Genomic DNA, 12060 nt, shown 5'->3' with positions numbered 1-12060 from the left:
TTGATTATGTTCCATTGATGTCACCTGTGTTCCCCTGATTGCCCTGTGTTTAAAAGTCCTAGTCTGTTCAGTTTGTGTTTGTCAGGTCTACTTGTTTCTACGTGTGTTTGCCCAGCTCCTATTGTGGATTATCCCGTGTTTTCATCATTAACGACTGTGAATGCTACTCTGTGTCTCCTACGTTCTTCCCGCAGCAGCGTAACATGACAGTTTGTCTTGTTGCTATGTTGCAATGTAAATTTTTTATTTGCAGAAGCTTTGATTATAAATAGGTAGGATCATAGCACGATTTCAACTCAACATTTCATGTCCATGTATTTTGGATCACCCTGTCAGGGTTTAGTTTGCGGTAATGACTTGCTGACTGTACAGTATACCTTAAATAAAAAATCTTTGTACTAGCTGTTGAATCACACTGATACATTAATTGCAGTCACACAAAAGCATGTTGTGTGCTCACCATGACTAACTGAACCTCAGGGCACCATACACACTACCTCACTATTGCATCATTTGTTGTCTCAGTCTCATCAGCAAGGGCAGTACTATATTCATTCATCCTACAGGTTGTTGTCATTACCAACAATACTAGTCACACCTTTAAAGGGAGAAATAAAAATGAGTAAGTTTATGGAAAACAAAACAAGACTCATCTAGTAGCGCAAAGGCAGCATCTTTAAGAAACAATATGTCTGTGATGATTAAGCAGGAACCACAGTAGATAACAATTATTACTGTTCATGGTAGGAACGTACTGTATGAAAAATGACATTTAAGACACACCGCTTGGACATTTGATCTCACTGTAGAGGTTAAGTCTGTGTGGGTGTTTCATTACAAGAAAAGAGAACTGTGTGATAAAGGAACATTGCCGTTTGAAAGTCACTGCTTCAGCTTTTTCTCCAGCCCAACATTAAATCTCTCTTATGTTCCCCTGTAGGCTAAAAGCATGGAACTGGATGATCTGAATAAAGAGCTACGCCAGTGTAACCTGCAACAATTCATCCAGCAAACAGGAGTCACTCCAGCACAATCCAATCAGCAAACCGAAGAGATCGATTTTACTCTCCTCAAGCCTGATGGACAGAGTGATGAAGGTGTGTAAAACTACATACAGTTTTCACAAGCCACTAGTTAACCAGGTCTTTTCTACTATACATGGGGGTAAAGTGTTTTCCAAATTTAAAAAAAAGATACTATCTGGTGGTTTGAGAGGAACACTGTCTATACCTAACCAAACAACTGAAGCTGGCAAAGCTTAACAGTAGTTTTTTTTTTTGTGTTTATGACAGATTCGAATTCCTCCATCTTGGAGTTTAACCCTCATACCACTGCCAAGCAAATCTTGGGGAACCCACGCAGCCTCCAGAACCCACTTGTCTCCAGCCTTCGTCCAGAGGGTGTGTATGTGTGACACACAGCTTGCACACCGCTGCCCTCTGCTGGCCTAAATCTTCTGCACCTCTACCTCTTCCTGCTTTCCAGAATGCACAATATTCCACTTGCACACCTCCTGTCCTCGCTGGTGGCTCTTTGTCTTGTCAAAAGCACTGTAATGGGCATTTTTCTGATCAGACAATTCAACTGTACTGCAAACAAGACTTCCGACATTTATATTTATTAGTTTGTTATTTTTTGAGCCAGAAAACAAAAACACTGTACTCACTTTGTTTTCTGTGGTTTTCTACAATAAGATAGCTGCATCTTGCTGTGTGTTAATAGTGACTGTCAAACTACCACAAAAAATGATCGGCTTCCCATTTTGCTGAAACCTGCACTGCCTTGGTGTTCTTTCGTGCAGGCTCACGTGAATCATGAGCTATCGGTGTGCTTTGCTCTATGGTTCCTGCCTGGAACAAGTGTTTTAAGTAGAAAGAAATTAAGTAGTTATTCATTTTCACATCCTTCTATGGAAGTGCCTCCAGTGGATGCTGTTCAGAGTAATCACGTGGGTGTACAGAAATGTCGCAACAGACTCAAGGTCAGGCTGTCTGACTGTAAATGGAGCATTTTGATGTTTGTTTTTGAGCTTTTATGCTGCTGTTTTTTAAGCTAGAGCTTTTTTCTTTTTCTTTTTTTACATTTCTTCCTTTCGTCAGTCTTCCCTATATCTGTTATGTAAAACTTTACCCCCAAAAGTGTGTTGAACAACATATAGCATCCTCCATGAAGTCCATAACCTCATTCCATTTTGTGTGTGTCTTGCAGTCCTGTCATCGAGAGAGACATCATGGCGATAAAGTCTGGAGTACAACCTTGAGGAATTATTCACTGTTCACTTTATATTATGTCTACTTCATTTTGTCTGAATATGTTAATTATATTTTCTTTTGTATGATATTCTGTGAAATGCATTTGTGAACACAAGAATAAGTCTATGTAAATACAGTTCTGTCTTTGTAATTATGAAACATTTGAATGTACTGTATTTTAACAATTTACATATATTTCACTAACTAAAAACATACCAAAATAAAAATAAATTATTACAAGATTTTAAGCTTATTATTATTCCCACTGTGCAATTTGGAGAGTCAAAACGCATAAATACTTTTATATCCATATATATTATACAACTGATCAAAACATATTTAAGATTTAGCACCACAAAACCATTTTTATACTTAAACAGGTTTGATTTTATAATTAAAACTTAATTTAAATGATTTAACTATTTATATTTAACAATAACATTAAAGTTGGTCTGGAAATCCTTTGTTCTGAAGATGAATTAACACCATCATCATCACATGAGAGTGGTGATATGTTGTGGCATGGTGAATCTCAAGTAAAACTGGTTTAAAACCAGTGAACTCTCACCCAGGGTTTTTCCTGAAAATAATCATTACCAGTGGCAGATGGTTGTGGCATAGGTGAATTAAGTGATACACTAAAAGTAGAATTAATCAAATCACAAAATAAAATGTTCCTTAGCTACTTATATACATCCACTGATATACAGTTGCAGTCTTACTTGGTTTAGACTCTGCTCTAAGGATTCTACTGAGATTCTACTTGAGACCATTATCACTCATAGCGACAGTCACATCCCTGTACCACCCATGAAATCTCAACAATAATTTCAAGATACAACAAGCACATGACCAGCTTAAACCAGCTCATGACCAGCCAAGGACCAGCTTAAACCAGCTCAAACCAGCAGTCATGCTTCAAAACATATCTAACCAGCATATGCTGTTTTTTCCAACAGAGACCTACAGGTGGTTTTAGGGCAGGGTTTTGTTGTCTCTGTCCCTCAAGGTCCACTTTTCTGCAGAGTTTAGCTCAAACCTTTATCAAACTCACTTGCCTAAAACTCACTAACCTTGATTAGCCTGTTCAGGTGTGTTTTGTTTTTGGAGCTAATTCTGGAGGAAAGTGGAACTCGAGGGCCAGATTTGAGAACCAAATCCTTTTTAGAGGAAGTGACATTTGATTTGACGAAAGTCTAGTCTAGTGCAGAATGGGTCATTCATATTTTGGACTGTTTTTCTAAAAGAGAAAGTCTGAAAATTTAAAGGGGTCATTTGACGTTGCTAAAAAGAACATTATTTTGTGTATTTGGTGTAATGCAATGTGTTTATGCGGTTTAAGGTTCAGAAAACACATTATTTTCCACATAATGTACATTATTGTTGCTCCTCTATGCCCCGCCTTTCTGAAACGCATCGATTTTTACAAAGCTCATCGGTCTGAAAAGCGAGGTGTGCTCTGATTGGCCAGCTATCCAGTGCATTGTGATTGGCCAAATACCTCAAGCGTGTGACGGAAATGTTACGCCCCTTACCATACTGTGATGCCGTGTCCCGGCCGGAGCGACGAGACAAAAACATTAAAACCCATTACAAACGAGGCATTTGTAGCATCCAGTGGGGACATAATATGCTACAAAAACTCTAACACTCTCACAATGGTCTCCTTTAAAGTTTTAAAAGAGATCTCAACAACATCACACACTGTGCTCAGATTTTTCTCCTTAGCTACAGACACTGGATCTCTCACATTTGTCTCATTTAAAGCTTTAGAAGAGATTTCAACAACATCACACACTGTGCTCAGATTCTTCTCTTTAGCTGGAGACTGGATCTCTCACATCTGTCTCCTCAAAAGTTTAGTTTAGAGATCTCAACAACTTTACAAAGTGTCAAGTACTTGAAAGGCACTAAATAAATGGGGGGAAATCATAAATTCAGAGTTAGATGCTATATTGAGAGAGAAATTACGCAGAAATAAGGATAATGTTGACATTTGATTATGAATACATACAGGTGCATCTCAATAAATTAGAATGTCGTGGAAAAGTTCATTTATTTCAGTAATTCAACTCAAATTGTGAAACTCATGTATTAAATAAATTCAATGCCACAATTTGAGTTGAATTACTGAAATAAATGAACTTTTCCACGACATTCTAATTTATTGAGATGCACCTGTATGTGGTAGAAATGTTTGAGCTCATATTGAGGCATTTGACTTCGTGCACACTTTGTAAAGTTATTGAAATCACTTCTGAAATTTAGAGAAGACAAATGTAAGAGCTCCCGAGTCTTTAGTGTAGGAGACAAATCTGAGCACAGTGTGTGATGTTGTTGAGACCTCTTCTAAAGCTTTAAAAGAGACAAATGTGAGAGATCCAGAGTCTCTAGCTAAGGAGAAAAATCTGAGCACAGTGTGTGATGTTGTTGAGACCTCTTCTAAAGCTTTAAAAGAGACAAATGTGAGAGATCCAGAGTCTCTAGCTAAGGAGAAAAATCTGAGCACAGTGTATGATTTTGTTGAGATCTGTTCTAAATATTTGAGGAGACACATGTGAAAGATCCAGCTTCTCCAGCTAAAGAGAAAAATCTGAGCACAGTGTGTGATGTTGTTGAGATCTTGTTTGAAACATTGGAGGAGACAAATATGAGACCACCAGAGTTCTTAGACTAGGAGAAATATCTGAGCACAGTGTGTAAAGTTGTTGAGATCTCATTTTTCATTCAGATAATTTTATTTTTCTTCCCTCTAGCTAGCTTCAATGCAATTTATCCACACCATTTCAAAGACAATACATGCATTGTCATATTTGAAGTTGTTTTATGTAGACAGAGTTTTATTGCACAATGATTTAACAGAGGAAAACATAGCCTATATTTACATACATGCAAAAATGGGCTGTACAAGACAAAATTTTAATGCTAAACAAAGCTAGAAAGCTAAAAAATAAAATAAAAACACTGGTACACTAGTGTTACATTTGTTTAAAAAAAAAGGTATTGCTCTTATACTAAACATCTTGCACTTGTAAGTCCTTTCTAGTTTGTTTGGAAAATATGGTGTATATACAATGCTGGACATTGAAGATAAATGTAAACATTTAAACTAGTAACCCTTGATATTCTGAAATGTTTAATGCTATTTAAATGATAGTTTTAGTATTTACAATATTACTAAAAGTTTAACGTTTCTCCTAAAATAAAACTGAAGACATCTTAAGACAAAGCTGATATCTCAATCAGACATATAAGAGAATCACCCCTTAGTATCCTGAGCATAGAGTAACCTCTGTCAGAGCCATAGCCTTGTGGGCAGCACATCATTGTGAAGGCACAACTGCACCGCAGACAGCATGAGTTAAAGGTACTGCCCTGCTCCTGTTCAATTCTCACCTGTCCAATTGTTTCCTGTCTCTACTCCTACTGTCCTGACCATTAAAGGTGAAAATCCCCATTGCAATAAAAAAGCAACCTCTGAGATGTAAAACAATTTTATAATGGAGTCTTGCAAGAGATTACAGCTAGACAATAAAGAGATCTCCCATGTTTCTCACACGTTTCTCTCCCATTGTCATTTTGGATTCCATTCTTTCAGAACTTTCTCGTCTCAGTTGTGTCTACTATTATTACTCCTAAGGATTTTTAGGAGAAGCATCTGAGACACTGTTGAGACTAAAATAGAAAGAGCAACCACTGAGCAATAAAATATATTTTTCCTATGGGAATAGGTGCAGCCAATCAAAAGCATTTCGTAAATGCGTAATTGTTGCGTCACGCCTTGTTTGGTATGATAATAGTGTTGTGTCTATATATAGCCAATGTGACTACCTTAAATTTTAAGTGTCAAAAAAAATCTAAGCAGGGGAGTAGCCAGGATATTTTCATAGGGGTGGCAACCTCCTAGCTCTGCCCCTGCAGCTAAGCATTCATAATGAGAGCATTTTGCAGCAACATTTCCAAAAAATATTGTTCTCTTTGCTAACATACGGATACATTGTGCTTTGGCTGTAGTTCAGTTCAAATGTTTTAAACCATGAAATAGAATTGAAGCAAAAAAAAAAACGTTCAAAAGAATCAGTTGGGCAAATAAATTGAAGGAGCCTGTGGAAGCCTACAGAGAAAGAGAGAAGCTCACCAATTTTCCACAACGTAATATGATGCATGCAGCAAACTATTTTTTTAGACATAAACATTCCTGTGACGGATGAACTGTGCTGGCATCATGATTCAAGGTGACACAGCTTATACCTTGCACTCTAACTCTTTGGCCCTTCGCTGATTAAATTGGTGGGAAAGAAAGGATGTGACGTGTGACCAAGTATGGTGTGCTCTGCATTTCACCCATCCAAGTGCACACACACCCGGAGCAGTGGGCAACCATTTTTGCTGTGGCACCATGGGGAACAATTGGGGGTCCGGTGCCTTGCCAAAGGGTTCCATTTCAGTTATTGAGGGTGGAAGGGGGGGAATAGCGCTGTACATTCACTCTCCCCACCTACAATCCCTGCCTGTACCGAGACTCAGACTCACGACCTTTGGAATACAAGTCTGACACACTAACCATTAGGCCACGACTGCCCCCAACTTTCTCTATGCTTCCCCATCCCCATGTGTGTAATGACACCATTCTACCAAAAATAAAAAAATTGGCGCTGAGACATTTCAAAACATGAACGATAATATAAATTTATTTTTTCCTTGAACTATACTTTCTAGGTACGAGTCTTATTTCATTTCGTATGTACATTGTTTCACATTTTAGCCAGATGATGGCAGTACCGCCTCGTATTTCCATGACTGTATAAATCACCTGACAGAAACTGAACTAGATACTGCTACGTTTTCCAGAAAATGAAAGTAAAAATCAGTTGTACTGCTCCGTTAAAAGTTCGTCCCTACTTTGCTCTATGAGACATAAGGAAGTAGATTACCTATCTGTCACATAGACGAGCGAAAGAGTTTCTTTAGCATCTCATCAACATGCCCCTTTTACATGGTATGTTAAACAAACTTTTTAGTTTTTATCTTGATCTGTAAGAAATGCTACAAATTTGCTTGCATGTAAGAAATGTGTATATTATAATTAGTTAGGGGTCACTCCCGAGGTTTTGCTATATCATTGTAGTGGATATAATTGCGAATCCTAACAAACTGACACAGAGATTTAATTATTTTTGCTGCCTAGACAGAAAACATTAATTTATAATTCATGTTTAAATATATATGCATTACTACTCCGAGTCATCTATGAAAAGGTTAAGAATAAGACGTTAGGAGTATGTTTGTTATAAGTTTAAATAAGAATGATTTTATTATTATTATTATTATTATTATTACATTAACAATAATATTACCATAGGAAATCAAAATGCCAAAAAAGAAGAAGACTTTGCTGGAAAGAAACTGAAAGCACTTCCCAATGAGCTTCTCCAGAGGGGTGGAGATGCAGTAAAGGTAGATCTACAGCGGAATAGGCTCAAACAAATCAGTGGTATCACTCAACTGAAAAACCTGACAGAGCTCAACCTGTGCAGGAATGAGTTCACTGATTTCCCCACGGACATTAGAGGGTTGCACCAGTTGGAGAAACTATATATCAATCAGAACAATATCAAAACCATTCCAGAAAATGTCTTTCCATCCTTGGAGAAACTTCGATTTCTAAAGTTGAGCACCAATCGACTTGAAAAGCTACCCCAGGACATGAACAGGTGCCAACATCTCAACTACCTAAACCTGTCCAACAACTGCCTGAGGAATTTGGATCCTCTTGTGGGCCTTTCACACCTAAAAGAACTTTATGTTGAGAGGAACCAGTTAGCTGACCTACCAGACCTACTCTTTCAAAACAGTAGCTTAACTCTGTTCAAAGCTAATGGTAACCCTCTTAGAAAGCCCCCTCAGGAGGTCTGTGCAGGGGGATTGAGAGATATTCAGAGTTACTTTGCGATGCTTGAGGCAAACGCCCCAAATCAGAAAACTGTGAAGACTGTTTCTGGGGACCTCCATGGCAGGGAAATCCACTCTGTGCCTAAGTCTGAAGCAGGGTTGCCCTGTACCAGTGACCGAGGATGATCGTACGGTAGGGATTGAAATCAGTGAAGTTGATAATGAGGGTATCCGTTTTATCTTTTGGGACTTTGCTGGACAAGAGGAATACTACATCACCCATCATGTGTTTATAACAGCTCAAGCCTTTGTCATACTTGCCATCAACCTTTCCAGGTAAAGCCTTTTTTTTTTTTGCTTCTGCTAGATCTCACAGTGTAATATACTCTAACCGCTAAGCATGTACAACTTGTTGAGAATGTATTATTTTATTAGCAAACATCACTATTAATAAACGGTTAGATGTGTAATTTTTGCATTGTGGACTATAAAATGGGCAAAACCAGAATATTATAGAGATTTAGGGGACTTTTTTTCACTATTGGGCCAGTTGGAATAACACCCCAGCCACCAAATAGCAATGCATTAGACTTTTTTTTTTTTTTGTCAGTTATAACATTGGATGCCCAGAGTTTCAAGGAGAATGTGGGATTCTGGATCAAAAACCTTCAGCTTAAGATACCAGACTCAGTAGTTCTGCTTGTGGGCACTCATGTTGACCAATGCACAGATGAGAATGATGTGAAAGAAAAGAAAAAACACATCGAAGACCAGGTGAAGGAAATGCTTGAAACACATACAACTAATTTAATGCAGTGTAAGAAGAACTTCCAGGATAAGGAGGACTCATCTTTGTACTATGACCAGATAAATCAGATTGAAAGACTGACTGAGTACAAACTAAAGGTAATTTGGCTTTGTAGTTGCGGTTTTATAATCTAATAGAATTGAATAAAATGTGCTGCCACGATCTTCTTTGTCTCCTTTTATTTTCAGGTACTTGACTTTGTACCTATAGATTGCACTAAAAAGGAGGACATTGTCAAGCTAGGTGATCACATCAAAAGTGAGGTTTTGAACACAGCTACATTCCCCAGCATAGAACAGACATTACCTAGATGCTACTATGAGGTGGAGAAGGATATCAAAGAACTTCTGAAAAACGGTGACATTGCTGAGCATGGTCAGTTTTTTTTTTTTTAGATTACAATGTTTGGTGTGTTTGTTCTTAAATTAGTTTCTTAATTCTGAAATTGGCACCTACTTTCAGGAATTGTGAGTCAAAGCACCCTCTTGTATGAACTGAAGAACAGACATATTACACTGGACAATGACAAACATAAGTTAATTCTTCAGTATCTTCACTGAATTGGAGTCATTATGTGGTACAAGGAAATCCCAGAATTGGCTGGTTCTTTGTTTGTAGAACCATCATTCCTCATCTCATTGTTTAAGGTTCATGCATCAAACATTTAAACCACAACCAATAAATGTATTTGAATAGCCATAAAATAATCAGTGTATAAAATCCTTCATCATTTCTTTTCTTTTAATTCTGTCACAGACTACTGTGGACCAATAAGAAGGAAGGAAGTCTCCTTTCACTACTAAAACACTTTGATGTATGCTTGCCGACCAAACATAACAGTCCTCTCAATCCAAAAGCCAACGAATTCTGTCCGAAGCAAAATTGGGTACCCTCAAATCCGATTGTGTATGAGCCAGATGCTTGTCTTTTCCCAAGTTACCTGCCAGACAACGAACAGGTAGAGCAAAAGTGGGTATCAGACAATCCAGAGGACCTAAATATCCATGTTTACTTCCTACCTGAGATACCACATGGTTTCTTTCACAGGTGAATGCTTACGCTTGTCTCTTTCAGAGAAAATAAAGAAATACAGGTCATTAAAGAACATTCCTGGTTTATTCACTCTATTAGCTGTCGTGTTTTGCGGTCATGTGTCATCAACCCAGATACCCTGATGATCAAAAAGTTACTTCAAACTGATTTGATTGTAACTAGTATTGACACTGGGATAACTAGTAATGACATGTAAAACTGATTCTTGCTTTACAGGCTTGTCATCAGGGCGTGCTCCTTATACTCTCCATACTGGATCGGAAAAGACCAGTGTGTGCTGTGCTGTGGTGACAGACGGTTTCTACTCAGAGAACGCCGTGATGAGGACCAGTTTATTGAGATCTGCTGCAAAGAGACTGAGCGTAAGTCCCCTGTTTTATTACACTTTGTATAGCAATGATTTACATTTGTAGCCACTCAAGCAGATACTTTAAATATAAATACACTACTCTTCAAAGATTTGGGCTTAGTAAGATTTTTATTATAGACGTTTCTAATGGTCACAAAGGCTGCATTAATATTTATTATATTTTTTCTAAAATATAATTACAAATTTATTAAATCTATACTTTCTTAGTTTTATTGTACATATTGTTGGCACTAGGGGATGATTTTTTTTGTCTTCTACATTCAATTAAATTCACTTCACGTTTATTTGTATAGCGCTTTTCACAATACAAATCATTGCAAAGCAGATTAACGGAATTCTCTTCACAGAAAATTATAGTTTCTACATTATATTTAGAAGTAGCTTGTCAGTGGTGACTATGTCAAGGTGATGTCTATTGCCCATATGGCAGAAATGTACAGTAAAAACCACTATTAACGGCAATGATTATATGTTGCGATAATAATTTTCCTTCTTGTAGTTGAAACTTCAGAAGACATCCAGAAAGCATGGGAAGTGATAAGGAAGATTATGATACGGCTGAACACACTGACAGAGCAGTGGCAAGGGCAGTATCTGACTGTCCACAGTCCCTGTAAATACAGTAACTGTGATGAATACTTTGAATGGAATGACTGGCAAGAATGGTTAGAAGATTCAGTGTCAAGCAAATTTAATATGTAAATTGCCATGTGATTTGCACTCTTTTTGTGTGTTCTCATTAGAGCATTACATAATCATTTTATTAAAGTATGTTTGACTCATCTTAATTTTAAACGTATTGAAATGAAATCAGGTGAACACTGTGTTTTGTCTTATAGAGGACTTGAGGAAAAACAAACTTGCCTTAATGGACACCAACGAAGGACGGAGTTGCTGTTCCCTTGAAGTAAATGCATTTATTTACAGAGAAATACAACATGCATTTAGTCTTCTTCCCTTTATAATTCTTAAATATTTTTTGTTTTCAGCTCCTGATGCTTCGACCTAAAGACAGGGCATATGGAACAAACAATAATAACAAATAATACAAATAAAAACTCATTTGACTTGATGGGAAAGGCTGTTAAAGCCTACATCAGACTACAAATGTGTAATTCCTTAAATATTGTAAAACACAACTTGAACACATATTTAAGTACTGTAATTAATTAAAATACCAACTTGCACAGACAATAGCATTGTAATGTTTCCAACACGTTATTACATAAAATGTATATTTCTTGATTTAGCATGAAATGGAGGAATCTAACATTATTTTGGGGAACATACACAAGTTTTCTGTAGTCTCCTCTCAGTAAGAAATTGTTCAGTGGATATGTTGTCTTGTAGAAACATATTGTCGCCGCTAGGGGGTGATCTTTATACATTTACGTTTCACAATTTCACTGTTTGTGGAGGGTAAATATTGCTGCTGTGGAGTCCAGGCTTGAACATGTAATGAATTGTTCAATAAACTTATCCAGATACAAAAGTATCATTGGATTTACCAAAGTCTCTTTCTGTCTGCCTATATGCTTTGAATTAGCTAAAAAGTAAAAAAGCAGGCCTACATGTTTACCTCAACATATAAATATTCTAACAAAGCATATCAAATGTAAAGTTTAAAGTGTAAATTATTTGATTACACTTTACTTGTATGGTTCCCTTTAGACATACTGTTGACT

General features: G+C 37.1%; 1 protein-coding gene and 1 pseudogene across 1 annotated transcript in view; both read left to right on the top strand.

The window, feature by feature from the left end:
• The window catches only part of LOC107696629 (ras association domain-containing protein 7-like), a 15820-nt gene extending 13358 nt beyond the window's left edge, over nucleotides 1-2462 (top strand). The window contains exons 3-5 of the mRNA XM_016497067.1: nucleotides 941-1097; nucleotides 1293-1400; nucleotides 2209-2462. Of these exons, the coding sequence (XP_016352553.1) occupies nucleotides 941-1097; nucleotides 1293-1400; nucleotides 2209-2240 (297 nt within the window). The 3' untranslated portion in view covers nucleotides 2241-2462. The remainder of the gene's footprint in view (nucleotides 1-940; nucleotides 1098-1292; nucleotides 1401-2208) is intronic.
• A 4728-nt stretch (nucleotides 2463-7190) lies between these two features.
• On the top strand, nucleotides 7191-11815 carry LOC107696602 (malignant fibrous histiocytoma-amplified sequence 1-like; annotated as a pseudogene).
• The last annotated feature ends 245 nt before the right edge of the window (nucleotides 11816-12060 follow it).

This window comes from Sinocyclocheilus anshuiensis, unplaced genomic scaffold (genome assembly GCF_001515605.1).
Source record: "Sinocyclocheilus anshuiensis isolate Anshui unplaced genomic scaffold, SAMN03320099.WGS_v1.1 scaffold502, whole genome shotgun sequence".
NCBI classification, from domain to species: domain Eukaryota; kingdom Metazoa; phylum Chordata; class Actinopteri; order Cypriniformes; family Cyprinidae; genus Sinocyclocheilus; species Sinocyclocheilus anshuiensis.
The sequence above is the reverse complement of the archived record's forward strand: the minus strand, read 5'-3'. Positions and strand labels throughout refer to the sequence as shown.